The sequence below is a fragment of the Cebus imitator genome, unplaced genomic scaffold (assembly GCF_001604975.1).
Source record: "Cebus imitator isolate Cc_AM_T3 unplaced genomic scaffold, Cebus_imitator-1.0 Scaffold178, whole genome shotgun sequence".
NCBI classification, from domain to species: Eukaryota; Metazoa; Chordata; class Mammalia; order Primates; family Cebidae; genus Cebus; species Cebus imitator.
The window spans coordinates 3,309,539-3,335,815 of record NW_016107493.1 but is presented as its reverse complement, the minus strand read 5'-3'; the positions used below and the strand labels follow the sequence as shown (position 1 = coordinate 3,335,815).

Sequence of the window (26,277 nt, the reverse complement as noted above, 5' to 3'; positions counted from 1 at the left end):
TCAAACAAAGAGGTGGGGGAAGGCAAGAATCAATGTGCATGCCTCCATGTAAAGACTGGGAAGTATCCTTAAAGGGAGGGGGCACGCCCTTCTTCATTACCTTATTCTCTTGGCTGTCTGGGATGTGGATGTAATGGCTAGAGCTTCTGTAACCATTGGGGACCAGATGTGACCTCCAGGAAGCAATGCATGATGGAGTGACTAGATAGAAGAAGGCTGGATCCCGGCACTTTGGGAGGCCAAAGCGGGCTGATCACGAGGTCAAGAGATCGAGACCATCTTGGCCAACATGGTGAAACCCTGTCTTTACTAAAAATACAAAAAATTAGATGGGCGTGGTGGCGCACACCTGTAGTCCCAGCTACTCGGAGGCTGAGGCAGGAGAATTGCTTGAACCCGGGAGGCGGAAGTTGCAGTGAGCCGAGGTCATGCCACTGCACTCCAGTCTGGCGCCTGGTGATGGAGTGAGACTCTGTCTCAAAAAAAAAAATTAAAAAAAAAAATAAATAAATAAAAGAAGGCTGGATCCCAAACACATAGAATGCCATATAAGCCCTGGACTGCCCACTTCTAGACTTTTTGAATGTGAGAAACTTCTGTTTTTTCTGTTCCTTGGAGCCAAAGATAATTTCAACTCATACAAGTAATGTCTTCCAGAGACAGTTGATTTTTCCAGAGCAAACCAATGGCAAGAAAAAAAAAATTAGACCCTTCATTAAGATTTTTACAAAGTTACTTTTAATTCTACAAACTTAGGGAGAGACTGGCCAGCCCTGTTTACCTTGATGGTGAGGATTACAGGTTCCAGATCTTCATAGGTGATCTTTATCTTTTCAGTTGCTCGTTTTGCCTGCACATCTGTCTCTGCAACCACAGCACAGATGATCTGGCCCACGCAGATTACCTGTGGAAAGTACGCACACAAGGCAGATACAAAGTTCTGGGTGGCAATAGGCTTGGTTCAACCTTAGCAGTGGCTGGTGTCTTAGATGTCTTGTTTAGCAATAGTAACCACATGGGAGTCACATTCAACTACACCCGCTTGGCTAAAAATTAAACAAAATATATATATTTTGAGACAGAATCTTGTTCTGTTGTCCAGACTGGAGTGCAATGTTGCCATCTTGGCTCACTGCAGCCTCTGCTTTCTGGTTTCAAACGATTCTCTTGCCTCAGCCTCCTGAGTAGCTGGGATTACAGGTGCATGTCACCTGCATGGCTAATTTTTGTATTTGTAGTAGAGATGGGGTTTCATCATGTTGGCCAGGCTGGTCTCGAATTCCTGGACTCAAGTGATCCATTTGCCTCAGCCTCCCAAAGTGCTGGGAATACTGTAGAGGCGTGAGCCACCACGCCTGACTAAAAAATATTTTTGATAAAAAATAATTTAAATAATACAGACAGTTCCATTGGCATGTAACTCAGTGACTGTAAGCCTCAGAGTGAACGTGCAGTTGGCCGTCACCTGAATCCACCATGTCTTCCATTCAGCTTGGTTGACACGTCACCTTCATGATATTTTAGAGTCTAAAGATAAAGTTTTTGTATATTGTGGCTCCTGTTGTGGACTGACTTGTGTCCCGAAAAATTCATACGGACTCAAGATCACACAGTGGCAGAACTAGGACTTGTTGCTTCTTTTCTGTAATACATTTCCTTTTACTATGTTATTTCCTGACTCCACACTAGTAGGGCTGAATAAAGACAGGGTAGAGAGGTGCCAGGAGGCTCGCTTAGTACTTCCACCTCCCAAAGGCAGGAAGAGCCAGGAGCTGGACAGCTCCAGGAGGGGTACCTTGCTGATTGTTCACACAGAATCACCTGGGAGAGCATGTCCTAGACATACCTCATCTACAGCCAGCAATTTGTCATTTTCAGCGCCATTGATGCCTGGAATGTCTTCAGCTGTTATCACATCAATGACCCCAGGTAGTTCAAGGGCCTTGGACACATCAATTGATCTAAACAAAGAGATATTTAAGAAGTAGAAATCATGCTGGATGGAATGGGGCAAGCCTATAATCTCAGGATTTGGGTGGCCAAGAAGGGAGAGATTGCTTGATGCCAGGAATTTGAGACCAGCCTGGGCAACATGGCAAGACTCTGTCTCAATAAAAATTGTTTTAAAAATTAGCCAGGTGTGGTGGCACATGCCTGAAGTCCCACTACTCAGGAGGCTGAGGTGGGAGGATGGCTTGAGCCAAGGAGTTCAAGGCTGTGGTGAGCTACGATGATGCCTCTGCCCTGCAGCCTGGTTGACAGAGCCAGACTCTGTGTCTAAATTAAAAAAGGGGGGAAGTAGAAATCAGCAAGCTTTGAGGTCCCCAAATTTGAGGGAGGGATAAACATGGTTGAAAATTGGAATATACGACAACAAATCCAGCTTAGGCCCTTACCAATCGGAAGGGACCTGCCAAGGAGTAGGGTCTAAGAGAACCCCCACTGGGCCAGGAAACAACACTTTAGCTGTCGTGGGGTGGGAGGTGGAGAAGGGATAGTGTGGTGATGCCAAGAGCTGTCCTTGAAGGTTGGGACAGAGGCCACTCACCCTTGGGCATGAAGTGGGTATTTTACCTCCACCTGAATACCAGCTCTCTATCAGGGTTTTGCCTTTGAGTCATGCCTGACGCTGCAGCAGGGAGCTGAGGTTTTCTGAGATTAGGAGGGAAACAAAGGGCTCGTAACTGTGGGTTTTTTTTTTTTTTTTTTTTGAGACAGAGTCTCACTTTGTCACCCACACTAGAGTGCAGTGGTGAGATGTTGGTTCACTGCAACCCCTGCTTCCAAGCTCAAGCGATTCTCCTGCCTCAGCCTCCTGAGTAGCTGGGATTGCAGGTGCATTCTACTACATCCAGCTAATTTTTGTGTTTTCAGTAGATACAGGGTTTCACCATGTTTGTCAGGCTGGTCTTGAACTCCTACCCTCAGGTGATCCACCCACCTTGGCCTCCCAAAGTTCTGGGATCACAGGCTTGAGCCACTGGGCCTGGCCGGTGATTTTTATTCTCTCTCCATGATACTCATTTCTAGATGCTCTCCCTCCCTCCTGGAGACAATCTTTTCTTTATTCTTTCCGTTTTAGGTTCTTTAGTTTCAGGACATGGCAAGAGCATAGGCGCATTCCTCTGAGGGGATCCCCAGGGGTGCTTTTAAAAGGTTCTTGAAAGCTCTTTGTTTACTTACCTGATTTTTGCATGAGCCCTGCTACTAGTCATCAAAGCCATGAAAAGTTCTTTATCCACCATAGGAATGTCATCACAAAAAATGGCTTCCCCAGTGGCATGTTTAAGACCTGACAGGTGCATGATGGGGCGTCCAACTGGGTCTTGGAGAGGCTGGTGAGGATCCACACTCTACAGAGGAAGACAGGAGTTGCCCAAGAAGCCTTTAATTTTCAGGAGTGGCCTCGCCTATCACCAACACTCATGAGCTAGGATTGAGAAACTGGACGGTCACCCTCGGGTGACAAACACTGGGGTGGGTCAGATGATGAGTGACACATTAATGATGCCAGTAGAACAGCGAATTGTCATTTCAGTTATGTGGCAATAAATGGCGAAGTAGGTGAAGGGGCACCCCAGCTTCTCCTTCTGGCATCTTCTTTTCCCTAGTGGTACTCTGTACCCCTCTTCAGGCATTCAGGGGTCTTGCCGTCCTGCCTCCTCACCTTTCCAATGATCAACCTGTCCACAGCTACTGTCCTCATGAGGATGGGGCCTAAAGTGATACAGTTTTCAAGGTAGGATGCCAAAATCCAAGCCAGAAGGCCAAGTATGGACTTGACTGGGGCCCCTGGCACAGGGTTTTGGGGATGGCAACAGAGTCCCCCCCCCATCCAGAATAAGGTGTCCTGGCTGCCCTTGGGAGTGGCATGAAAACATCACTAGGCTATAAGGAGATGGAGAAAGTGTTTGTTCTGGAGCTCCTTTCAGGGAAGCTCTGCGTGTGTGTGTGTGCGTGTGTGTGTGTGTGTGTGTGTGTGTGTGTGTGTAGGTGGTGTGGGAGAGGGGTCATGATGTAGCAAGAATCCATAATTTCTAAACTGTCCTCCCAGAAGGGCGAGTTCAGTCACTTGCAGGGCTCTTGTTTGCTGACTGGAGATTAAACATTTGCTATCAGGGATGGGGGGCTGAACTTTCTGGCTCAGCTGCTTTTCTGAGTAAATATCAAACAAATGCCCAAAAAATATCACTTTGAAGAGACTATAATGATTAGACTGTAGATTAGTCAGTCAGTTCAGCCTTGAGTTCATCTAGCGGCAGCTTGGGCCTGACCTCACATTCCAGTGTCTCCCTGACACGGACTTAGCTGGCAATGACTAGAATGTCAGACCTGAAAACCACAGCTCTGAAAAGCTTGCTGGCTCAGCACAGCTCTAGTTTGCAGGTTTCAGTTTAATCAAACTCACTGACCTGGTACGTTTGGACTCCCTGGGGTATTGTGACTGGGAAATCTTCTAGAGCACTTAGGAATCGTTCTGAAATTTCAGAATAACGGCGGTCCTGAAAGATGATTCAAAACAATAAGGACAAGACAGTTAAGTACAGTTAAACTGGGCTTTGGTTTATGTGAAAGTGACTTGGCTAATGTATCTGGCATAGTCTGCATACTACCTGCCCTGGCTTCATGTTTTATGAATGTTTCTTGTTCCCCTCGTCCCTCCACATAATGAGGATCTAGACTGACTGCTTGGAATCTGAACCTCAAGCCACTCTGAGGAGGGAGAGGCCTGCCAGCGAGCGGGGGCAGAGGCAGGAGGAGAAGCAAGGAAAATGGGCTAGATAAGCCATCCCAGAATAAGCAGGCATCCATTGCACACAAAAGGACTCAAAGCCAGATTGCTTTTCTCAGGAACTCAACTCTCCTGGGAGAGCAGTAGAAGTGAGGAGGCTGCTATGGGTGTCACTGAAACTTGTCAAGTGTCTTGATTCAGAAATTAAATGGCAGCAAGGATTATCCTGGTGAGTATGGTTGGTGAGGGTCTTCATCTGAGTCCATGAAAATCAGATCCCTTAGAACAGTGCGCTGCTGGTGCGAGGTGTGGTTGGGAATAAGAAGTACAAGGTAGGGTGAGAATTGTAATCATGGTCAGGGAAGGGGTGGAGAGAGACAAAGAGAGAGAAATAATATGCTTTGCTTTGCTTAGCTTATTCTAAAAGTTTACAATCAGAAAAATCTAGAAAGTTATTTAAATATTAGCATATACATCAGTTTTTGGTCTTTTTCTTTTTTGATACAGGCTCTTGCTCTGTCTCTTAGGCTAGAGTGCAGTGGTATAAACATGGCTCACTGCAGCCTCAACCTTCCAGGCTCAAGAGATCCTTCTACCTCAGCCTCCAAGTAGCTGAGTCTACAGACATGTGCCACTACACCCAGCTAATTTTTCTATTTCTTGTAAAGATGTGTAAAGATGGGGTTCTCCTATGTTGCCCAGAATGGTCTCTAACTACTGGACCCAAGCCTGCCTTGGCCTCCCAAAGTGCTGGGATTACAGGTGTGAGCCATGATGCCTGGGCAGTTTTGGTTGTTTTGAAAAATAAAATTTTATTTTATATTTCATATTGAACCAGAAAAATAAAGAATAGGCAAAATGAATCTCTAGTGCCACCAAAGTGATTAGTGGTTGCCCGGGCCAGGTGTAAGATGGTGACACAAAGGGGAATAGGACATTTTTTGGGATAATGGAAAATTTGACATGGTAGCTACACAGATGTGAGAATTAGAAAAATTCCTTTTTAAAGTTTCCTTTTTTGTTAAAGAATAAATCATAAGTGTGCTAATAACTCTTTGGGAATCCCTCTCCTATGTAGCTGTTAGACATGCCATGCTTACAGGCATGTAGTAAGCATGGCATGTAGTACATTCTATGTCCTTGTACTTTAACCAAGATATCTGTACCAGACGTGCTCACAGGCGTGTCCCAGCTCTCCACTGCTTTTACCTGTTTAGAAAAGTTTTACGTTGTTAACCAATCAGGTTTTAGATTGTGGGGTCTGGCTCCAGCCAATGGAGATCAGACACAGCAGTAAGGACGACCCCAAATGCGTAAGGGATGTGTCTGTTTTCTTTTGTTCTTTGTACTCTTGTGGCAAAATGGCTAGCAAGAGTACCCTTCCTGCAGTCCAGAAAGTAAAAATTGCATTGCTGAAAAAATCTTTTGTCTCAGTGCTAATTTTTCTTTGTGACACCGAGCATGTATTTCCAACAACAGATTTGTCAACATTCACTGAATTAAAATAGGTGCATTTTATGATGTGTAAATTACACTTCAATAAAGCTGATTTTAAAAGAAAAAAATTGCACACTGGCAACAGGGACCCCACAGTGTTTCAATGTCCAGGGCATGCAGTCAACATTTGCAGACTGCAGAGTCTGGCATCATGAGCCTCACCCTTCCAGGTTGGATCCCAGGAGGAGGGCCGGCTGGGAACAGACAAGGCCTGAATAGAGCAGGTGACAGGTAATGGAGCAGGCTTTGCATGAGACAGTTTGCCAAAGTGGTGGGAAAGCTGTGAGCTTATGGGTGCAAGGAACACATAAGAGCCAGACGCTACCGGCCAAACTGTGTCTGTTCTAAATGTCTATGTTGAAGTTCCAGTACTCCAGCCCCATTTCTTCAGAATGTGGCCTTATCCAAATAAGGAAGGGCCTTTACTATGGAGGTAATCAAGTTAAAATGAGGTAGTTGGGACGGGCCCTAATCCCATATGACTGATGTCCTTGTGAGAAGGGGAAATTTGGACACAGATGTGCCACAGGAGAACTTCACGTAAAGGCAGAGATCAGGATGATGCTTCTAAAAGCCAAGGAGTGCCCAAGATTGCCAGCAAACCAGCAGGAGCTAGGGGAGAGGCAGGGGGCAGTCTCCTGCACAGCCCTTAGAGGGAACCAGGCCTGCTGACGCCTTGGTTTAGGACTTCCAGCCTCCAGAGCTGCGAGGGAACATGTTTCCACTGTTCAGGCCACCTAGGCTGTGGTACTTTGTTTCAGTAGCCCCAGCCAGTGAATACACAAGAACACCCGGAGGCAGAGAATAACTTCACCAGCTTCTTCAGTTCCTGCAGAACTTCTAGGTAGAATTTGAAGAGGAAGCTGACGACTAGGGTCCTCTTGAATTCCACCCGGCCACCTGGGGCTGAGCCTGGGAGTGAGACTTCATCCAGCAGCAGCCTGCAAGCCTCATCCAGCATCAGCTCATTCCAGCGCCTGGGAGGGTCAGAGGCAGGAGGGAATTGTTTAAACGGCAGTCTCAGTCACATGGCATGTGCTAGATATTGGATGATGACCTCTTAGAGATCCCAGAGTTTTTTCTGGAAACTCAGAAATCACATAATCAAGCTGCTTATGGGAACCAAGGCCTGGGGAAGCTGCATCGGGTGACCCAAGGGTCATGGCAGGGTGAGAATGGGACCTGTTCCATTGCAACTTGACCATGAACACATTCCAGAGGCAGACATGCTAGAACCAGGTATTACATAAGCAGACCAGGCCGGGCATGGTGTAATCCCAGCACTTTGGGAGACTGAGGTGGCTGGATTGCTTGAGCCCAGGAGTTTGAGACCAGCTTGGGCAACATGGTAGAACACGTCTGTACTAAAAACACAAAAATTAGTCTTGCTCTGTCACCTAGGTTGGAGTGCAGTGGCACGATCATTACTCACTGCCGCCTCCACTTCCAGGGTTCAAGTGATCCTCTTGTCTCAGCCTCCTGAGTAGCTGGGACCAGAGGTGCATGCTACCATGCTCAGCTAAATAATTTTTAATTTTTGTAGAGATGGGGTCGTCTCATTTTGTTGCCCAGGCTGGTTTTGACCTCCTAAACTCAAGCAGTCCTCCTACCTTGGCCTCCCACATTGCTGGGATTATAGGCATGAGCCATGGCACCAGGCTGGCTAGGCTGTTGATCTGTGTAAGAGAACGAGGGCAGATGGGAAAAAATTGCCTGCTGGCTGAACTCAGGCCAGGCCATTTTTGTTGTATACCTCATCCAAAGAGTGGCATCCAATTAATCAAAGCCAAATAAGGTTTAATTCATTCAGCAAAATGACAGAAAGAACAAGCAATGATTTTCATGTAAGAGTTTCCATCTTCCCAGGGCTTTACTGACGCTTGCCAGAGCCAGATCTCCACTCATTTCATTTAACAGCAAGCTTCCCCCTCAGGGTTCGGGCTCTTGGCTTACCTCCCGAGGAGCTGCTGGCAGGATCTGTGTGCACTGATGGTGGCAGGCCCCACTCCTCCATAGGCGATGTGCAGGTCCTCAATGCTGTCTGTGCCTCCTTTGAAAAGGACTCGCATGCCAGCATTCACGTGGGGCAAGGCATTCTGCTGGCACTGAGCCTGTCGGAAGGCGGACACAAATTCCCACTGTGGAGACAAAAACCATTTGGGGTTATCTGATATGTCAAAACTAAGAACGTGGTTTATGCTTCTTGGTGCCACTAATTAATCACTTAGACTCAGTCTAACAAGACACCATGGACAGTTGGCACAATTAGAGGACACCTTGGCTTCTTTCTCGTTCAAAGTGAGAATAAAGTCTCCCTAAGGTCCACTCTCAAGGCTTTGGACGCCCTCAAGGAACAGGGACCACCGCACACCCTCCCTCGGAGGCCAGGATGCTGTGGAAACTTGCCCCTGGATACCTGTTCACGTGCTCGCATTTCCAGGGCTCATTCCCTCCAGTCTTCAGAACATTTTCCCCATGATGGTGGAGGAGCCCTCCTAATACAGGGGCTTTTAAAGGTGATTTGCTAAAAGTACAAAGGAGACCCACCACATTGCTTGGCTTGCAAAAACAATCGCTTTTCCACTTGGCAAAGCACAAAAGGGAGCGAAGCAAAGCTTTCCAATAGCATGTAGGGAATCTTGTCGCAGGAGGAAGAGTCAAGAGGTGATGGCTGCCCCAGCTGACCCCTTGGCACCATGACCTTTGGTGAACCAAGGTGGGGCCCACGAAGGTAGCCTGTGCCCCTTTGTGTATTTCCATTTGTGCCGCCACCAAGGGTGCACATGTTTGAGTCTTGTTTTTCCGTCTGCTGCCTTTTCATGGATTTAAATGGGAACACATTTCAAAGTTTCCATTCCAAAGGAAAAACTAACAAAGATCACACATGGCTGAAAGCATAACTTATGACTCCCTTCGTAAACGGGCTGCCCCCAGCTTTTGGTGCCACTAATTAATCACATAGACACAATCTAACAAGACACCTGGCACAGTCAGTGCTGTGCTTGTTGGAATGTAGGTATGATCGTGGGAGGTAGGGTGCTCCAAAGGAGCCCCCCACTGTTGATCTCTGCCTGGTCCCCTCCCTGCTGCTGAGCCAGCAAGCTGATCTATTGCCCTTGCTGGAGCTGGGGCCATGCTCCAGGTGGAGATGGCTCTGGCTGAGTTGGGAAAGCAGAGACCTTCAGCCAACGGTAACGACCAACGCCCCTGTAGAAGAACAGTACTACTGTAGCAGAAGGCCCCCGATGGGGAGCGGGCCATCCTCATTTCTGGTTCCCCAGAGTCTTGGCTGCTCCTCTCTGGGACTTTGGGGGCTGAGCTGGTGTGTGTGTGTGTGTGTGTGTGTGTGTGTGTGTGAGCTGGTGTGTGTGTGTGTGTGTGTGTGTGTGTGTGTGTTGCATTGCCTCTCTCTGGGAAGACTATCTGCTTGGATTCAAGTACCGCTCTGGCAGCGGCACAGGGAGCAGGCAGTGAGGATAGAGGGTCAACTCTATAACCGGCTGGGTAGCCATATCAGCCGCAGGGATTCTGAGTTAGCAAACATCTAGAGGCCCCCATGCTCCCATGAGCTATTGGCCTGAGTGGGTGTGGGGCAGCTAAGCCCTAGCCCCCATCTCCCTGTGGGTCAGTTAGAGACGCTCCATGCCACAGCTAGAGAGCTTGAACTTGTGGACATGAGGGGCATGGCAGTGCGACCACGGGCCCTCAGCAGGCTCTACCCTGCAGCTAAAACAACAGCCCCACACCCACACCCAGAGCTGCCTGCTCTTGGCTGTCGGAGGGCCTTGGTGCCGGCCCAATCCGCAGTTGGACAGGAAACAGGTTTGCAGGGCAGAGTTATTTTCTTTCCATCTGTTTTTAGATTTCTAAAGATGACTGGACTCTGTTATGAAAAAGGAAAAACCACCCTCAAAAGCAACCAGCGGAATTCTGACCTTTTGAGAGTGCGGGATATGCACAGATTCCAAAATTTCCTCTGGCTCAATGTCTGCACTTGCCAACCCAGCAAGAAAATGTTCATTTAGAGGAATCTGCCGCGTGCCTTCTGTGGAAGAGAATATTTCTGCACAGTCACAACAAGGAGAGCAAGATTATTCTGTTCTTTTAAATGTCAGCAGTGGAGAAGGAAAGGCCAGCTTCCTCTGCACAGAGCAAGGCAGAGGTCTGAGTCCATGGTAAAGTCATAGGGTCCCCTTATGGGGTCCCAGGCAGTGGTACCTTTATGACATTACTATTCTCTCATCAGTATATGGGCCATGTGAACTGGGGTCTCCTCTGCTTCGAAGGCTTGCTGGGCTTGTGGTTAACTAAATAGAACCTGTTCAGCGCATATGATCACTTAAGTACACTTGTTAAGTCAACAACTTTAAGCCAACACATGGTTTGTTTGTACTTTTAACTATTCAATTCAGTTCAAACCACTGACTTGGCCTTTTGTTCTTCCTGCTATTTTCAGCTCTCCTGAGACAGACACTTACACCTTTAAAACGAAGTGAAAAATTCCAAAACCTCTTTCTAGCCCAGTTGTCCCCGCTTAGTGACCACAGCTGTGCCCTCTGGCCCACAGGAGTGCAGTGAGGAGATCAAACTACGGGCTGGGGACTGTGACGTGGGTTTGATCCCTGGCACAGTGAGTGCTGTGCTGGTTGGAATGTAGGTATGCTCCTGAGGAGGCAGGGGTGCCCCAAAGGAGGCTCCCATGGCGGATCTCTGCCTGGCCCCTCCCTGCTGCTGGGCCAGTGAGCTGATCTACTGCCTTTGCTGGAGCCAGGGCTGTGCTCTGGGTGGAGATGGCTCTAGCTGAGCTGGGAAAGCAGAGACCTTCAGCCAACAGTAATGACCAACACCCCAGCACAGCCTGGCATGTAGTTGCTTCCAGTCAAGGGGGTGTTAATATCCGGGTGGCAGGTGGGGGCAGTGTGAGTGTGCTGGGTGCTTGCGGAGATGAAAGGGAGATTTAGTGGGCAGCCAGCCTAAGGGACCGTTCCTGTTCCTCTCACCTAGCAATTAAAATTAATCACTGCCTACCCCTTCCCCAAGGGACTCAACAACGACCTGTGTGGATGTCCACTGTGTGTCCTCACCAGCTTGTGGCTTCTTACACAGCAACTGGGGGGCGAGGAGGCAACTTCGAGAGCACTGTGGAGAGGCCTCGGACTGTGTGATGGTGGAGGGAGCCCGAGATGAGGAGGAGGGAGCAGGGAGCAGTCCCTCGGCCCACAGGGAGGGCACGCGCTACAACCTCACCCTCAGCTTAGCCTCTGCACGTCACCTCTGGTGTTTACTGGTCAAGCAAGACACGTGGATGAACATGTGAGCTCACTGTGTGGTCCCAGGTTGTGTGTGCGCGTGTGTGGTGTCAGAAGGGAACACCAGCTGCCCTTTGCCTCAGTGCACCTTCCCTCATGAGCTGGGCTCTCCATGGTGAAGTGAGAGATAGAGACTTGGGCCCTGACTTGAAGCAATTCCTTAAAAGAATAAATGAAAAAGGCAAGAGATCTCTAGGTGCTGCTCAGAGTGTCTGGAGGCAACTTACCTGCTGAAATCAGATTGAGGGTAGAATTGCCCACAGCAAGAATTGGACTCAGGTCCGAATAGCAATGCCGGCTCATCACATGCCCCCCTAAGGACTAAGGAGAGAGAGTTACAGCTCAGTCATTCTATCTCTCAGCTTCTCTACCCTGAAGGCACCTGCTGATGGTCTTCTTAGTGGCCATGAAGGGGTCAAGAGGAATCTCACTCAGTTCAGTCTCTCTTTTGTGGAGGGCATGCGTTCAGCTTGTTGGGGAGGGCCCCTCCCACGGGCTCCTTTGGATGCGAAGAGGTCTCGAGGGTGCCTAGCATTTACCTAACACCAGTGTGTTCCACATGCTGTCTAACCCCTGACACCACAACCCAGTGAGGTGGATGTTGTTATCCCTATTTTACAGATGAAGACACTGAAGCACAGAGAAATTATGAAACCTGACCAACGTCCCCAGCTAGGAAGGGACAGGCCTGGGATTCAGATCAAAGCAGGGAGGCTCAGCAGCCTATTCTGAGCCACCTCACTCAGCCCTGGCCACAGTGAAGATGGCCATGGTGTTGGCTACAAAGGTGCCATCTTGCCTTGGTGCACAGGGTCTCAACCTCATCTCTGTGGGCTTCTGAAATGGCCAGACTTCATGTGGGCTATGTCAGTGTTCTGAGGCATCCACACTGTTGAACAGATAATTGAATTGCCATTTCACTCTTTTTTGGGAGACCTCATTCAGATCTGAGGGGGCCTGTAGCATTTCAGAACTTAGGAGGGAAATGACGGGCCATTCGATTGGAGATTTTCCTCCCAGCATAGGGAGGGAATCTACGGTGACCTCCCAGTTGCTGTGGTCTGGGCTGGAACACGGGTGGGAACAGGGAACCCCCATTCCTCTATGAGCAGCTGCATTTTACAGTTCTTTTGTTTCCCCTGAGCTGACATCTGCCTCCCTGGGCCCTCATCTGTCAGTTATTCTTCTACTCTCTGCAATCATATGTAATAACACATTGGACCTCAGGAGTCTAGACAGAGTCCAAGGCAGCTCTCATATTCCCTTTGCCTGTTCCTCTTTTTGGGGTGGTTTCCAACCCCTCATTCTCCTACCACCTTCTCCTCACTAGGCTCCAGTGTACCTCATCAGAGTTCCTGACTGGAGAAAGAACATTTTGGAATCACTTGCGCTGTTTCAAAGGAAACATTCCCTTCCCGATTTTCCGTATCCCAAAGGATTTCTGCTATACAATTTAGGGTATGCAGAGGAAGGAGCATATGTGTTTCAAAAACCTAACTGTGTCTCTTTTCCTTTCTTTTGAGGTCAAAATCAAGCAGACCATCAAGTATGCCTCCCAGATCTGAGCATCTTTCTCCAGTTGTGGTTTGAACAGTCCAGAGTAGAAAATGCTGCCCTCCTTGTTTTAGATACTCTACTTTTGTTAATGCAGCCTAAGACTAAATTAGGTTCTTGGACAAGCTTGTCATGAAATTAGCAAAATCATGACATTCTTTTCTCACCTGTGATGCTGCTTAGCCACTCTATTGAGCTTGACTTAGAGTTCTTCTTCTTTTTTTTTTTTTTGAGATGAAGTCTTGCTCTGTTGCCCAGGCTGGAGTGCAGCGCCGTGATCTCTGCTCACTGCAACCTCTACCTCCTGGGTTCGAGCAATCCTCCCACCTCAGCCTCCTGAGTAGCCGGAATTACAGTCATGTGCCACTATGCCCAGTTTCACCATATTGGCCAGGTTGGTCTTGAACTCTTGACCTCAAGTGATCCACCTGCCTTGGCCTCCCAACGTGCTGAGATTATAGGTGTTAGCCACTGCACCCAGCCTATGGTTCTTTCTTAAATACTTTTATTAAATGCTGTTTATTAATTTTAAACATTTACTGTGCCTGTTGCTTCAATCTGCTGAGACCTTTTTGCATACTGATTCTGCCAATGCATATTCCAACATTTCAGTGAGGTTCAGAAATAGGTGCGGTGTGCCCAGTGATTGACACCAGGGAACTTACTGCCATATTCCGGATCTGCTGGCCTGCCAGACTCCTCAGGTGCTTCAGGAGGGCTCGGTACGTCTGTGTTTTCTCCTCTGGGAGCTCAGATATCCTCTCAGCCAAGATGACCTGCATCTGGGCCAGGCTGCAGCCAGCACCTATTGTCAGTCCTGGAAAGCAGCTTGTTTTTACTGGTGACATAAGAGGAGCAGCTGAATTGTAATCATGGCAGCAGGGCCTCGGTGTTTGGCCAGTGCAGTGAGTGTTCACATTGGCTCACAGAGAATCGCTGGGAACCAAAAAGCAGCACAGATGCCCCACTCCCAGTTCAACTAAATTAGAATCTCTACTGCTTTTTTTTTTTTTTTTTTTTTTTTTTTAAAACAGAGTCTCACTCTGTTGCCCAGGGTGGAGTGCAGAGGTGCAATCTCGGCTCACTGCAACCTCTACCTCCAGAGTTCAAGTGATTCTTGTGCCTCAGCTTCCCAATTAGCTGGAATTACAGGCACCTGCAACCATGCCTGGCTAATTCTGTATTTTTTTTGAGATGGAATTTTGCTCTTTTTGCCCAGGCTGGAGCGCAATGGCTTGATCTCAGCTCACCACCACCTCTGCCTCCTGGGTTCAAGTAATTCTCCTGTCTCAGCCTCCCGAGTAGCTGGGATTATAGGCATGTGCCACCACGCCCTGCTAATTTTGTATTTTTAGTAGAGAGGGGATTTCGCCATATTGGTCAGACTGGTCTCGAATTCCTGGACTCAGGTGATCTGCCAGCCTCAACCTCCTAAAATGCTTGGATTACAGGTGTGAGCCACCGCACCTGGCTTAATTTTGCATTTTTAATAGAGACAGTGTTTCACCAGTTGGTCAGGCTGGTGTTGAACTCCTGACCTCATGTGATCTGCCCACCTTGGCCTCCCAAAGTGCTGAGATTACAGGCATGTGCCACCATGCCCAGCCTGAATCTCTGCAGCTTTTAAAAAAGCTTCCAGGTGTTTCTACACAGCCAGGGTGAGATCCCCTGGGCTGGTCCACACTCTTCTTTGGATAGGCACAAGGAAATAGAGACTAGAGCGAAGGAATGACAGTAAAAACTTGCAGGTGGCAAACCTTACTAGAACTTTCCATGACCCCCTCCTGACTGATCATGGTGAAGCTATGCAAAGTTGTTTTTTGATTAAGGGGGATAAATCGAATGGCATTAAAATAAGGCAAAGGTCATTCAATTCCCCAGGTCATTATGTAAAATCAAAATGTCTGGATTTCAGGTTTTGCACCTGATACTCAAAATCTTCAACAATCAGTTTTGTGAAGGGCACTGGTCAATTGGCCCATGCAAAAAGCTGCCCAGCGATTTATGTTGAGCGTTACTGGGTGTGAGGAAGTTGGGGGCTCCTGGGAAGGGTCAAGTGAAGTAATGGGAGAGCATTTAGCAGGATTGAAGTAGTGTTATTTGCTAACTGGCAAGGAAATAATTCAAAATTTCAACTACCTTTGGAGCCATACTTGTGAGGATTGGCAGGATATTAGCATGAGCTTCTGGGTTTTTCTTCAGTCAGGAATAAAGAGTTCAAATCAGTCTTCAAAAGTGAAGGAGTCACCCAAACCACCAGGAGATGAGTTAGGCAGCTTTTCAAAATGAATCCTTCACACCCTGGGGTTTGCAGAATGAAACGCTAATGTAGAGTGATTTGACATTACTAGCTCGGCTGGTTCTAATTGCAGTTAGTCTGTTTTTATCAGGTTGGGCTTTGATTTATCTCTTGTTGACGAATCTATGAGAATAGTTCGCCCTTCTACACAGCTGTAGTTTATCAATATTAAGAATGTACTTGGCATGACACCTCCCCCACTTCGCCAGCATACTCATGCAATACGCCGCTGCCTCAGTAATTTCAGCTAATTTAGCTGATGAGGGAACCATGAGCTGCTGCTTGTTATCCTTATGCTAAACACATCTAAACTGTCCCTCCCCACTGGAATGTCTCAGCCTAGAGTTCTCACCCTGTTTCTGTTTTAGCGTCTCCTAAAATGCACTCTGTAACAAGGAATCTAATTTCATCCCAGACCCATCAGTGACGGTCTATTGCGTCCTTATCACAGGTTTCACTGGAGCCTGGTCTTTAACTTCTGCAAAGTCCTGGCTTGCCTTATTTTTGCAGGAGTGGTAGGAAATCCAAGCTTTTTTTTTTTTTTTTCCCCATATAATTCCTTCTCTCTAAGGAGAAGACCTAGAGCCTTATTAGTAGAGAAAAATCCAGAAAAAAAGAGACATAATTACTATTAAGGTCAGAGGCATCACATAGACCAGTATCACCACCTCTTATATGACATAGATGGAAAAGGGCAGTTCAGCCCCAGTAGGGAGTGAAGTGTCCCTGTCTGCTCTATTGTCTGAATCCCCATAAGAGTTCAAACACAGTTTGAAGCCAAATAATTCCATTTCCATTGTTCACATCACCACCTCACCTTGTGCTAGGCATGACAGACCTTCTGCCAGGCTCTACTGGGAACATTCTACTTACTGTGGTTCTATTCATATTTTGTTCCACCTCTGGTCACAAAATCTAGCTTTCTTCCAGTGCAATTGGAAAGAGCTTCAACTTTGATTCTCAGAAAGGGCATTTCACCTGAACTCCATGCTTTTCAGAGTTCATGGGTCTATGGGATAAACATGCAATGACCTGGAGCACCCACTGAAGATTCTGAGAAAACAAATGTATACTGGGCCAAACATGTACGTCATATGAATGAGCATGCAAACTTTAAACAAGTTTAAGTCAAATTACAGCTGTGCAAAAATGTATTTCCTGGGTGTGCTGGTGGAGAACACATCTGGCTCCAGGGCACCCCACCCCTGCCAGTGTCCTTTACTCATCTGGGACTTAGAAAAAGTTTGAGAATTGTGGAAACTTTCCTGGAAGCCACTAGAGGGTACTCATGCTTTATTTATAAGAGCCCTAAAGGAAGGTGCATTGTTTCACCTTCTGCTTTGGCTGCAGAGACCAAACTGAGCAGTCAACTCACATAGCTAATCGGACAGGCTGTGGAGTGGACCTGAGGTATGTAATGGCAGTAACAAAAAAAGTGTTGGCTGGTGTGGTGGCTCATGCCTGTAATCACGCCTACCTCAGCCTCCCAAAATGCTGGGATTACAGGATCACCTGAGGTCAGGAGTTTGAGACCAAAACCCTGTCTCTACTAAAAATACAAAAATTAGCTGGGCATGGTGGCAGGTGCCTGTAGTCCCAGCTACTCTGGAGGCTGAGACAGGAGAATCATGAACCCCGGAGACGGAGGTTGCAGTGGGCCAAGATCACACCACTGCACTCTAGCCTGGGCGACACAGTGAGACTCCATCTCAAAACAAAAAACAAACAAAACAAAACAAAACAAAACAAAACGAGTGCTCAATTGGGAGTGGGAGACCTTGTAACCTCACCTCCAGCCAGACTAGGGACCTCAGGCTAGTCTACTTTCCTCTTGCATCTTGGCTTCCTCATTTGTAAGATGAGGGACTTGGGTTATACTGGGAATTAAATTGGGCTCTGAAGGGCCCTCTCAGGGACCGATACTGGGGGCTCAGAGACAGGGAAGGATGGTCTTTCTCCTTCTTCAAATGGATCAGGTTATTTTCATCTTCTTATTTAATATTTGTTTGAGGATAGGGTTGTGACACTAAAGAGAAGTTTGCAAAAGGGGCTAAATGATGCCTGGGGTAGGGTTGGACCAGGGCCTTCTGCCATCTCCTCTGCTTACACAGGTGGTCTATGTGTCCAGCTGCACATTCTGCTATTCCCTCTTCCTCTCCTTTCCCTTCTGCCCACATCAAGATTCCAGGTAAATCTAAGCACATTCCTGTTTTTATAAGTGGCATTAAGGTATGCCACCTGAATTGTCCCGAGGCTGAAGCCGTGAAACCTTGGTGCTGGGCAAAACAAGGAAGGGTCCCTTCTCTTGCAAACAGGTGGGGTCAAGCCAGGGAAGATCCCGCCTGCCAATCCGCCGTGCAATCTAGTTTGGCTGGTGATGATTAGTAGCCAGGAAGGTAGGACTCCTGGATAGCAGTGATGCCACCACGGCAAATCCCTTCCCCTGCCCACCACTGGCCCTCACTGACCCACCACAAACATATGGTGACCTACAGCTCAATCTTGACTAAAGCTTTCAGTTCAGTCACTCACCCTGTTTCCTAAGTTAAGGAGGTCATCACTACCATTCCATTCGATTACATTCAAGTTCCTGTCCTGCTCATCCAATTTTTTTTCTGTTAATTCATTTATCAGTCACTGACTGAGTGCTTATATTGCATGCACAGGACTAGGAGCCCACGGGATCAAGGAAGGGGCAAAAAAAGGTTCCTTTTGTTAAAGAGTTTGCCATGCATCTCGAATGCCAAGTCTTGTGTGTTTACTTCCTCCTTTGTGAGTTCTGCCTTGCCCGATATAGTACCTTGCACTAGTGAGCTCTTTAGGGTGTGGTATGGGATGGGGAGTGTTTGCCTGAGTAAGCCCTTGTTTCACTTGGCCCCTTGCCATTGTCCCCACCAGACAAGTAGCATGTGAGTGCCAGACCATATTTTGCCCACTTTTCCCTGCAAGCATCTCCTCTCCATGGAATTGATCATCTAACTGATGGACAGCATCTGCTCTCTTTTGCTATCTTCCCATCAAAGTCTCAATGCAAATTTATTGTCTAGGGCATCATGGCATTTTATAGACAGGTAACTGCAAGGTCTTGAAGAATATTATCTGGATACTCCTATTCCCCAGAAAGATTTTGACAGTAAAGTTTCATGGTAAAGTTCCTTAAAAACAATGAAGAATAACTGGAAATATACAGGAGAAGACAAACAGATGAGGAGGTTCTGAGTTATTTGGCAAGTGTTAGTTTAGGGCAGGGATCACCTCATTGATATCCTTCTTAAAACACCAGGAACTCACCATCACTTGTTTTCGTCACCATACTCAGCTCAGAGATCCTTGCAGGAGAGAGGAGTACTGGATGAAAATGTCCTTGAGATTTCATTCCAGGTCCTGAAGAGTAGAGACAATTAGGAAAGGGACAGTCATTTTAGAGACAAGTAGGAAAGAGAAAATGCCTTTTTCTTCTGCATTGAAATTTTCTTTTTTCTTTTCTTTTTTTTTTTTTTTTGAGACAAAGAGTCTCATTTTGTCACCAGGCGCCGGGCTGGAGTGCAGTGGCGTGATCTTGACTCGCTTCAACCTCTGCCTCCCGGGTTCAAGCAACTCTCCTGCCTCAACCTCCCAAGTAGCTGGGACTACAGGCACGTGCCACCATGCCCAGCTAATTTTTGTATTTTAGTGGAGATGGGGTTTCACTATGTTGGCCAGGATGGTCTTGATCTCTTGACCTCATGTTTCGCCTGCCTCGACCTCCCAAAGTGCTGGGATTACAGGCGTGAGCCACCTTGGCTGGCCGAAATTTTCTTTAAGTGGAGACGGAGTTTCTCCACGTTGGCCAGGCTGGTCTCAAACTCCCCTGCCCGCCTTGGCCTCCCAAAGTGTTGGGATTATAGGCATGAGCTGCTGTGTCCAGCCTTGAAATTTTCTTATAAAAGATTCAGGTACATTAAAGATTGACAATAAATGTGTACAGATGTGTGAAAGCAGTGGTTATATACCCCTGCCAAGTAAATTTATATACATATGTATCTATTTATGCATGTACTATGTCTATATAAAAATAGGAAATAGAAAGGATAAGATGCTCTTGAAACACTCTTGCACATAGTCACCAGGAGACACAGAGAAGAATATTTGTAATGCCAAAACAAGCTTTTCTCTAGCAACAGAAAGGATGTCAAGTTGTTCCATGTTCATATGATGGAATATGGCACAACTACATGCAACAACACGGATGCCTCTGAGGTCAAGTATGTTGAACAAAAAGCAAATTGCAGAAGAATACCCTGAGATTCTTCTTATTATTGGGAGTGGGAGACCTTGTAGCCTAAATTCCAGCCAGGGTCAGGACTCTCCCTCCAGTCCATTTATGTGAAGTTCAAAAATATGCAAAGCTAAACAACATATTGTTTAAGGATTCAATTATGTGTGGTAAAATTATAAAAATAAGGAAGAGAATGACCAACACAATATTCAGGCTAATGAGTACCTTCAAGGAGGAAGGGAAGGAAAGGGGACGTGGCTTGGGAGGGCCTACAGGGGTCTTCAAAGTTCTTGGTAAAGTCTGTGCTCTTCTAGCGGATATTGGTGGTAACTGAGTGTGCACTGTATTGTTAATATCTCTATATTTTATAAAAGTCTATATTTATTCAATATTTAACAAAAACAAGAATGAGACAAAGTAAATGATTAAAAAAAAATCCTCTAGGCAGGTTGTGGTGGCTTATGCTTGTAATCCCAACACTTTGGGAGGCCAAGGTGGGCGAATCACCTGAGGTCAGAAGTTTGAGATCAGCTTGGCCAACATGGTGAAACCCTGTCTCTACTAAAAATACAAAAAAGGCCAGGCATAGTGGCTCACACCTGTAATCCTAGCACTTTGGGAGGCTGAGGCGGGCGGATCACAAGGTCAAGAAATCCAGACCATTCTGGCCAACATGGTAACCAGTCTCTACTAAAAATACAAAAATTAGATGGGCATGGTGGCGTGCACCTGTGGTCTCAGCTGCTCAGGAACCTGAGGCAGGAGAATCGCAGAGGGTGGAGGTTGCAGTGAGCCAAGATTGTGTCACTGCACTCTCCAGCCTGGGTGACAAGAGCAAAACTCCATCTCAAAAAAACAAGAAACAAAACAAAACAAAACAAAAAACCCAAAACAAAATCCTCTAATACTTTCCTCCCACACCTCTGGGGTCCAGGGTATATGCACATCCAACTTTGGAGCCACTGGCTTTATGATAAAGGAAGAAGTTTTCATCCCTACAAAGTAGTTTCTGTAAACTGAGACCACAGTAAGGGACAGAAAGTTCAGCCCAGCATTAAGATTTGAATGAGAACCAGGTAATCACTTACCTAGTGAGGTATTACCCAGAACGAGAGGGGCTTTGGGGTGTTTCGCTTTCAGCTCCAGGAGATCCTTGAGGGTCCCAGGGGAGATCCAGGTAACTCTCTCTCCATAGAATGTCAGCATTTGTTTTTCTGGATTCTCTGCCATCCTCTAAGGGTAAATGACAAGTATATGTTCTCATGTGCATGCCTGTCCTTCTGGCTTATGCAAGGTCCCAGGTGGAGATGTGTGCCTTTACAGAGATGTCAGGGGCGCTGGGGTGCACTTGCCCAAAAAGATACTCGCTATACCCATTGGCTAATGCCTGAATTTTCATAATTGGATGACTTTTTGGGGACAAGTGACAATATAAGCTGGCATCTGTTATTGACCATTTAGTGTGGATTAAATTAGCATAATTTAGTCTTATGGCTTTAAAAATCATAATTACACTAATGCTCCTAAATTAATATCTTCAGTCTGGCTTTTTCCTCTGAAATTCAAGCTCATATCTGAGTAAGTACTTGGCATTGCCTCTTAGATGTGTAATAGGCATCTCAAATTTAACATGTCTCTTAGACTGGCTTAGAGCAATTAAGATAAAAATGATTAATATGTCAAAAACTGAGCTCCTCATATCCAGTTCCCTTCCAAGCCCTCAAAGAGAAACCCCAAAAAGGAAAAATCCCCTGTTCCTCCAGAGGTCTTCCCCATCTCTGTCAATGGCCATTCCACACTCCCAGCTGTCCAAAGACCTGGAGTCAGCCTTGACCCCTCTGTCTCTTCCACCCTCACAGCCTATCCACCAGCAAATCTTACTGGCTTTTCTTCCAAAATACATGCTGAATCTACTTACTTCTCACCCCTTCCACCCCAGCAGACTGGTGCAGCCACCACCATCTTTTAGGATGGCATTAGCCCCCTGACGGGGTTCATGCTCCTTCCCTTCTCCTCTGCAGGCCATTCTCAGTACAGCAGCCAGAACAATCCTGTGACCACTTAAACTGGAACACAGCCCTCCTCTGTCCAGCTGCCTGCTAGCTTCTCCCCTCACAGAGAGTAAAAGCCTAGTAGCCTGAAATCCAGCATGGTCTGCCCCTGGCAGCTCCCTTGCCTTCTGCTCGCTCATTCTGCCCAGCCAGGCTGGACCCTGCTCTGCCTCTGATCAGGCCTGGTGTTCTCCTGCTGTTGGGCCTTTGCACTTGTTGTTCCAAAAGCCTGGATTGCTCATCTCCCTTTTCAGCTGGGAGGACTAGCTCCTTCACTTCCCTCCAGTCTCTTCAAATGTTATCCTCTCAAAAAAGGTTTCTTTGGGCAGGATATCTAAAATTACAACTCCATGCAACCTATCCTTCTCTGCTTTATTTTTTTCTCCTTAATACCTCTCAATTGCTAACACACTATATCTTTTTAAAAATTATTTATTATTTTTTTGGGAGGACAGAGCCTCAGTTTGATACCCAGGCTGGGGTACAGTGGTGTGATCTCGGCTCACTGCAGCCTTGACCTCCCAGGCTCAAGCAATCCTCCCACCTCAGCCTCCCAAGTAGCTGGGATGACAGGTGAATGCCACCACAGATGGCTATTTTTTTCTATTTTTTGTAGAGACTGGGTTTCACTATGTCTGGCTGGTTTCTAACTCTTGGGCCCAAGCCATCCACCTGCCTCAGCCTCCCAAAGTGCTGGGATTATAGGCATGAGCCATCGCACCTGGCCACACTATATCTTTTATCTATTATTTTACTTATTGTCTGCCTCTCTCACCAGGTTACAAGCTCCTTGAGGGCAGGTGTTTTGTTAGTTTTGTTCCCTGCTGTATATTTAGTACCTAGAACAGTGTCTGGCATGTTTCTGGGTGGATAAATACTGGTTTAATGAATAAACAAAGACATTAGGACCCCTTCAGATAGAGGTGTTTGATAGATTAGGACTGCTGCATTTCTGCAAAGAAAGATGCTGATGGGAGGAAGGCTGAAAGGTAGGGGCCTCTCCTGGAAGTGTTCCTTGGGTCCAATGTGCTGGAGTGGGACAGAAGACCAAGGAGAAGCTTAGCGGTGCTGTGTCTCCTGGACAGCCACTAGTGACACATTGCAGATGACAATGATGAGAGTGATGAGGCTGAGCAGAGGCTTCAGGGAATGTGCCCGGGATCAGGCAGGGTGGGACATGAAGGGAAGCAGCCATCTTCATCTGATCAAACATTTCCACAATTTGACAATTTCACAGGAAGGAAAACAGAGGCTGTATAAAACTGAGTTTATAACCAATGATATTTAAACGAGTACATAAAATATCTAGCTAGTCTTACCAAGAGTTCTGGGGGAAATATGAGCTCCTGGGTTGGGTCCAAGGGCTGAAACTCCTCTTTTGCAAATAACTTTGTGCAAATCTTTATAAAAGGAAGAAACAGATGGTTCTGTCAGCCCAGCTCAACTGGAAACAGCATGGTAATTTTCTATAGGAATGAGGCAACATGAACGTAGTGATAACTCTCGTAATCTCCCTGGACAGGGAAATAGTTCAAACCAAATAATTTAAAATAGGAATCTTGTTTTAAGAGAAACACTGATTTGCTACTAATGTAACACTAAAGAAAAGAGAAAAGAGTATTCTATGAAACACTGCAATGAGTGTTCTGGAAAAAACAAAGACAGTCTATGAAAAACTATGACAGGTTAAAAATATTAGGGAAATCCCCTCCATTGTGCCCCAACCACTATCTTCTCCCCTGTGAAGTCAGGATTTGAAATACTGAAGGCTCTGAAAGTCCTGTAGTTCAAGTGAAAATGACTCTAAACATACATGCCCATGCATAAACACACACACACACACACACACACACACACACACACACACACACACAATTTGACTTTAATAACAATAGTTAACACTTAGTAAGTGCTTACATTCCAAATGCTTTTACATGTACCAGCAATTTATTTAATCTTCACACTCATTGAATAGAGAAAGTAAATTATCTCCATTTTACCTGTAGGAAACCAAAACGCAGTGAAAATTTACACAAATTGTAATCCTGTCTGAATCAGATCTGTTTCAGCTTTGGAAAACACTTATTGTCAGCAAAACATTCCTGAAGATGTAAGGAAAACTGGGAAGGATGGGAGCACAGTGGTGGATGTGGGTGTGATGGAGAAGAGGATATGTAGGCATCAAAGGTAGACAGATCAGGGTTCACTCACTCTGAGGTCACTCTAACCTTTCCAATGGAAAAGTCCTTAATCTCTCTAAGGATTTAATAAAAATAACCCATATTTTGAAGGGTAATTGTGATAATGGGTAAAATGACCTGACATTTGTCCAACACTTCCCTCTTTTTCCATCTCTCTGAGGTTTTCCCAGGCTCCAGAAAAACAAACAAACAAAAAAAACACTTGCAATTGTTCCTTGGTAAGGTTCTTAGTAGGGACACACAGGTTGGGCATTTCAGGACCACATCTGAACGATCTGTTTTTGTGCTAGTTGGCATTAGAAGTATAGGGAGTGCCTCAGGGCAATAATGTGGCATATCTTTAAAACCTAGAAATAAGTTTGTGCCAGGGAATTCAAACAAAAAGAAACATAATAAATGAATGTTGAGAAATGAAAAATTTTCCTAAATATATCCCAGGCCAAGACGTCATGGTTACCCAAGTGGGAGATCTTAACTCTGCTTAAAGAGAAGAGGGAGCCACTCGGGCAGACACCTGGCCTCACGCAGGTCCAGTCTGGTGGAAGGGAAGGGTCTTCTGTGACGCTGCCCATTGAGGCTATGCAATTGTGCTGTATCCTTGCTCACCAAGCAAACTTCTCATTGTAATTTAGCTTCCTAGTGTGTTTTCCTACAGGGAAAGGATGAGTGGCTCAGTGATGGCAAGATCCACCTTATAACTGTGTGTCTCTTCATAAATGAAAATGGGGCGCATTCTAGTTTAAATGTCATGGTCTTTGAGTTTGGTTAAAGTGAGTCAAGCGGTCCCCAGAGCCCAGTCATTGCCCAAACAGAATTCCTGAGGCCACAAAACCACAAAGACCTAAATAATTGGCTTTAGGATGTATTGTCCCCAGCAAGGCACTGATCCTGTGGAGCGGTTGTGAGGGGTGCAGCCTCCTCCCTTGGGCAGCACCCCTCTTTGTCACAGCACACTTTCTTCAGACCCAATTAAGGTGACAGTGGGAGCAAGAATGGGAAAAGATAGGTGTGAAGGATAGAAATGCTTGGGTTTGGGCTGGGCGTGGTGGCTCACGCCTGTAATTCCAGCACTTTGGGAGGCTGAGGCGGGCGGATCATGAAGTCAGGAGATCGAGACCACCCTGGCCAACATGGTGAAACCCTGTCTCTACTAAAAATACAAAAATTAGCTGGATGTGGTGGCGCGCGCCTGTAGTCCCAGCTACTCAGGAGGCTGAGGCAGGAGAATTGCTTGAACCCAGGAGGCGGAGGTTGCAGTGAGCTGAGATTGTGTCACTGCACTCCAGCCTGGGCAGCAGAGTGAAACTCCACTTCAAAAAGAAAGAAAAGAAAAGAAAGAAAGGAAAGAAAGGAAGAATGGAAGGAAGGAAGGAAAGAAGGAAGGAAGGAAGAAGGAAAGAAAGAAGGAAGGAAGGAAGGAAGGAAGGAAGGAAGGAAGGAAGGAAGGAGGGAAGGAAGGAAGGAAGGAAGGAGGGAAGGAAGGGAAGGGAGGAAGGAAGGAAGGAGGGAAGGAAGAAAGGAAGGAAGGAAAGAAGTGCACAGGTTTGTCTATAGCCAGCTGTGTGCTCTCAGATTTCCTCACATACTGGGAGCTGATTGTATATTTTATCCTGCATTTCAACTTCTGTAAGTAATATCTTTAAGGATTTGGCAGTGCCCTTTTTTTCCTGGAAACGAGCATCTCTCAGGGAGCAAAGCCAGGGACTGAAATGTTTACGCTGACTTCCTGGCTGGGGGGGCCACTGACTTGTCTGTGGCTGTGGACGGCTCCTCAGCCCTCTGGGGCTGCAGCGCCCTCTGTCTCCAAAGGAGGAGACGGTGACAGAAGACGGCTCTGCAGGGGCAAGTACAGAATCCACCTCCACCTGAGAACTGACCCATCCAGAGCTGGAGGAGGTGCTTTGTTTCTGGTCCAGTGTTTTTGTCTTCCTGTTGTTTCAGCCTTTCAGACTACGAAGGGGAAAATCAGAGTGTGGGCTGTCATCACCACTTTCCGCAGCTCCCAGATGAAAAGAGATTTATTTGCAAGTGCACTTTGGACAGTTTTAAGCAGAGAATGACCATTAAAACAAGCAGGCAGTTTCAACACTGGGTCACCATTAAGCAACACTCACCGTGAGGGGACAAAACAAACAAAGGGGCTCACCTCATTTTTCTTGCCAAGTGGGGAAGAGTCATTTTCTCCCCAATCCAAGCAGCATTTTCCTGTTCCTTTCTGTTGACAGCTATTTGCCTCCTAATAAGGTGAAATGCCTTAGATTAAAAACTTTTTTGAGTAGGTAAATGAAAATGTGCCCCCCAAAGGTTGGCAATTTAAATGAGACTTCAGAGTTTTTTTTTTTTTTTTTTTTTTTTTTTTTGAGGTGGAGTCTCACT

General features: G+C 46.5%; 1 protein-coding gene across 7 annotated transcripts in view; it reads right to left on the bottom strand.

Moving 5' to 3' along the window:
- LOC108315736 (aldehyde oxidase 2) overlaps positions 1-26,277 on the bottom strand; it is a 79,738-nt gene that overhangs the window by 41,716 nt on the left and 11,745 nt on the right. For 6 of the 7 annotated variants that reach the window (XM_017545215.2, XM_017545214.1, XM_017545213.2 and 3 more), the window contains 13 exons: positions 26,048-26,137; positions 23,020-23,100; positions 20,738-20,882; positions 18,683-18,775; positions 13,758-13,909; positions 11,766-11,859; positions 10,165-10,274; positions 8,183-8,367; positions 7,044-7,206; positions 4,413-4,502; positions 3,184-3,353; positions 1,847-1,961; positions 782-904 (listed from right to left, as the gene is read on the bottom strand). In XM_017545215.2, coding sequence (XP_017400704.1) covers positions 782-904; positions 1,847-1,961; positions 3,184-3,353; positions 4,413-4,502; positions 7,044-7,206; positions 8,183-8,367; positions 10,165-10,274; positions 11,766-11,859; positions 13,758-13,909; positions 18,683-18,775; positions 20,738-20,882; positions 23,020-23,100; positions 26,048-26,137 — 1,611 coding nt within the window. The remainder of the gene's footprint in view (positions 1-781; positions 905-1,846; positions 1,962-3,183; positions 3,354-4,412; positions 4,503-7,043; positions 7,207-8,182; positions 8,368-10,164; positions 10,275-11,765; positions 11,860-13,757; positions 13,910-18,682; positions 18,776-20,737; positions 20,883-23,019; positions 23,101-26,047; positions 26,138-26,277) is intronic. The other variant, XM_017545210.2, reaches the window with a different exon arrangement.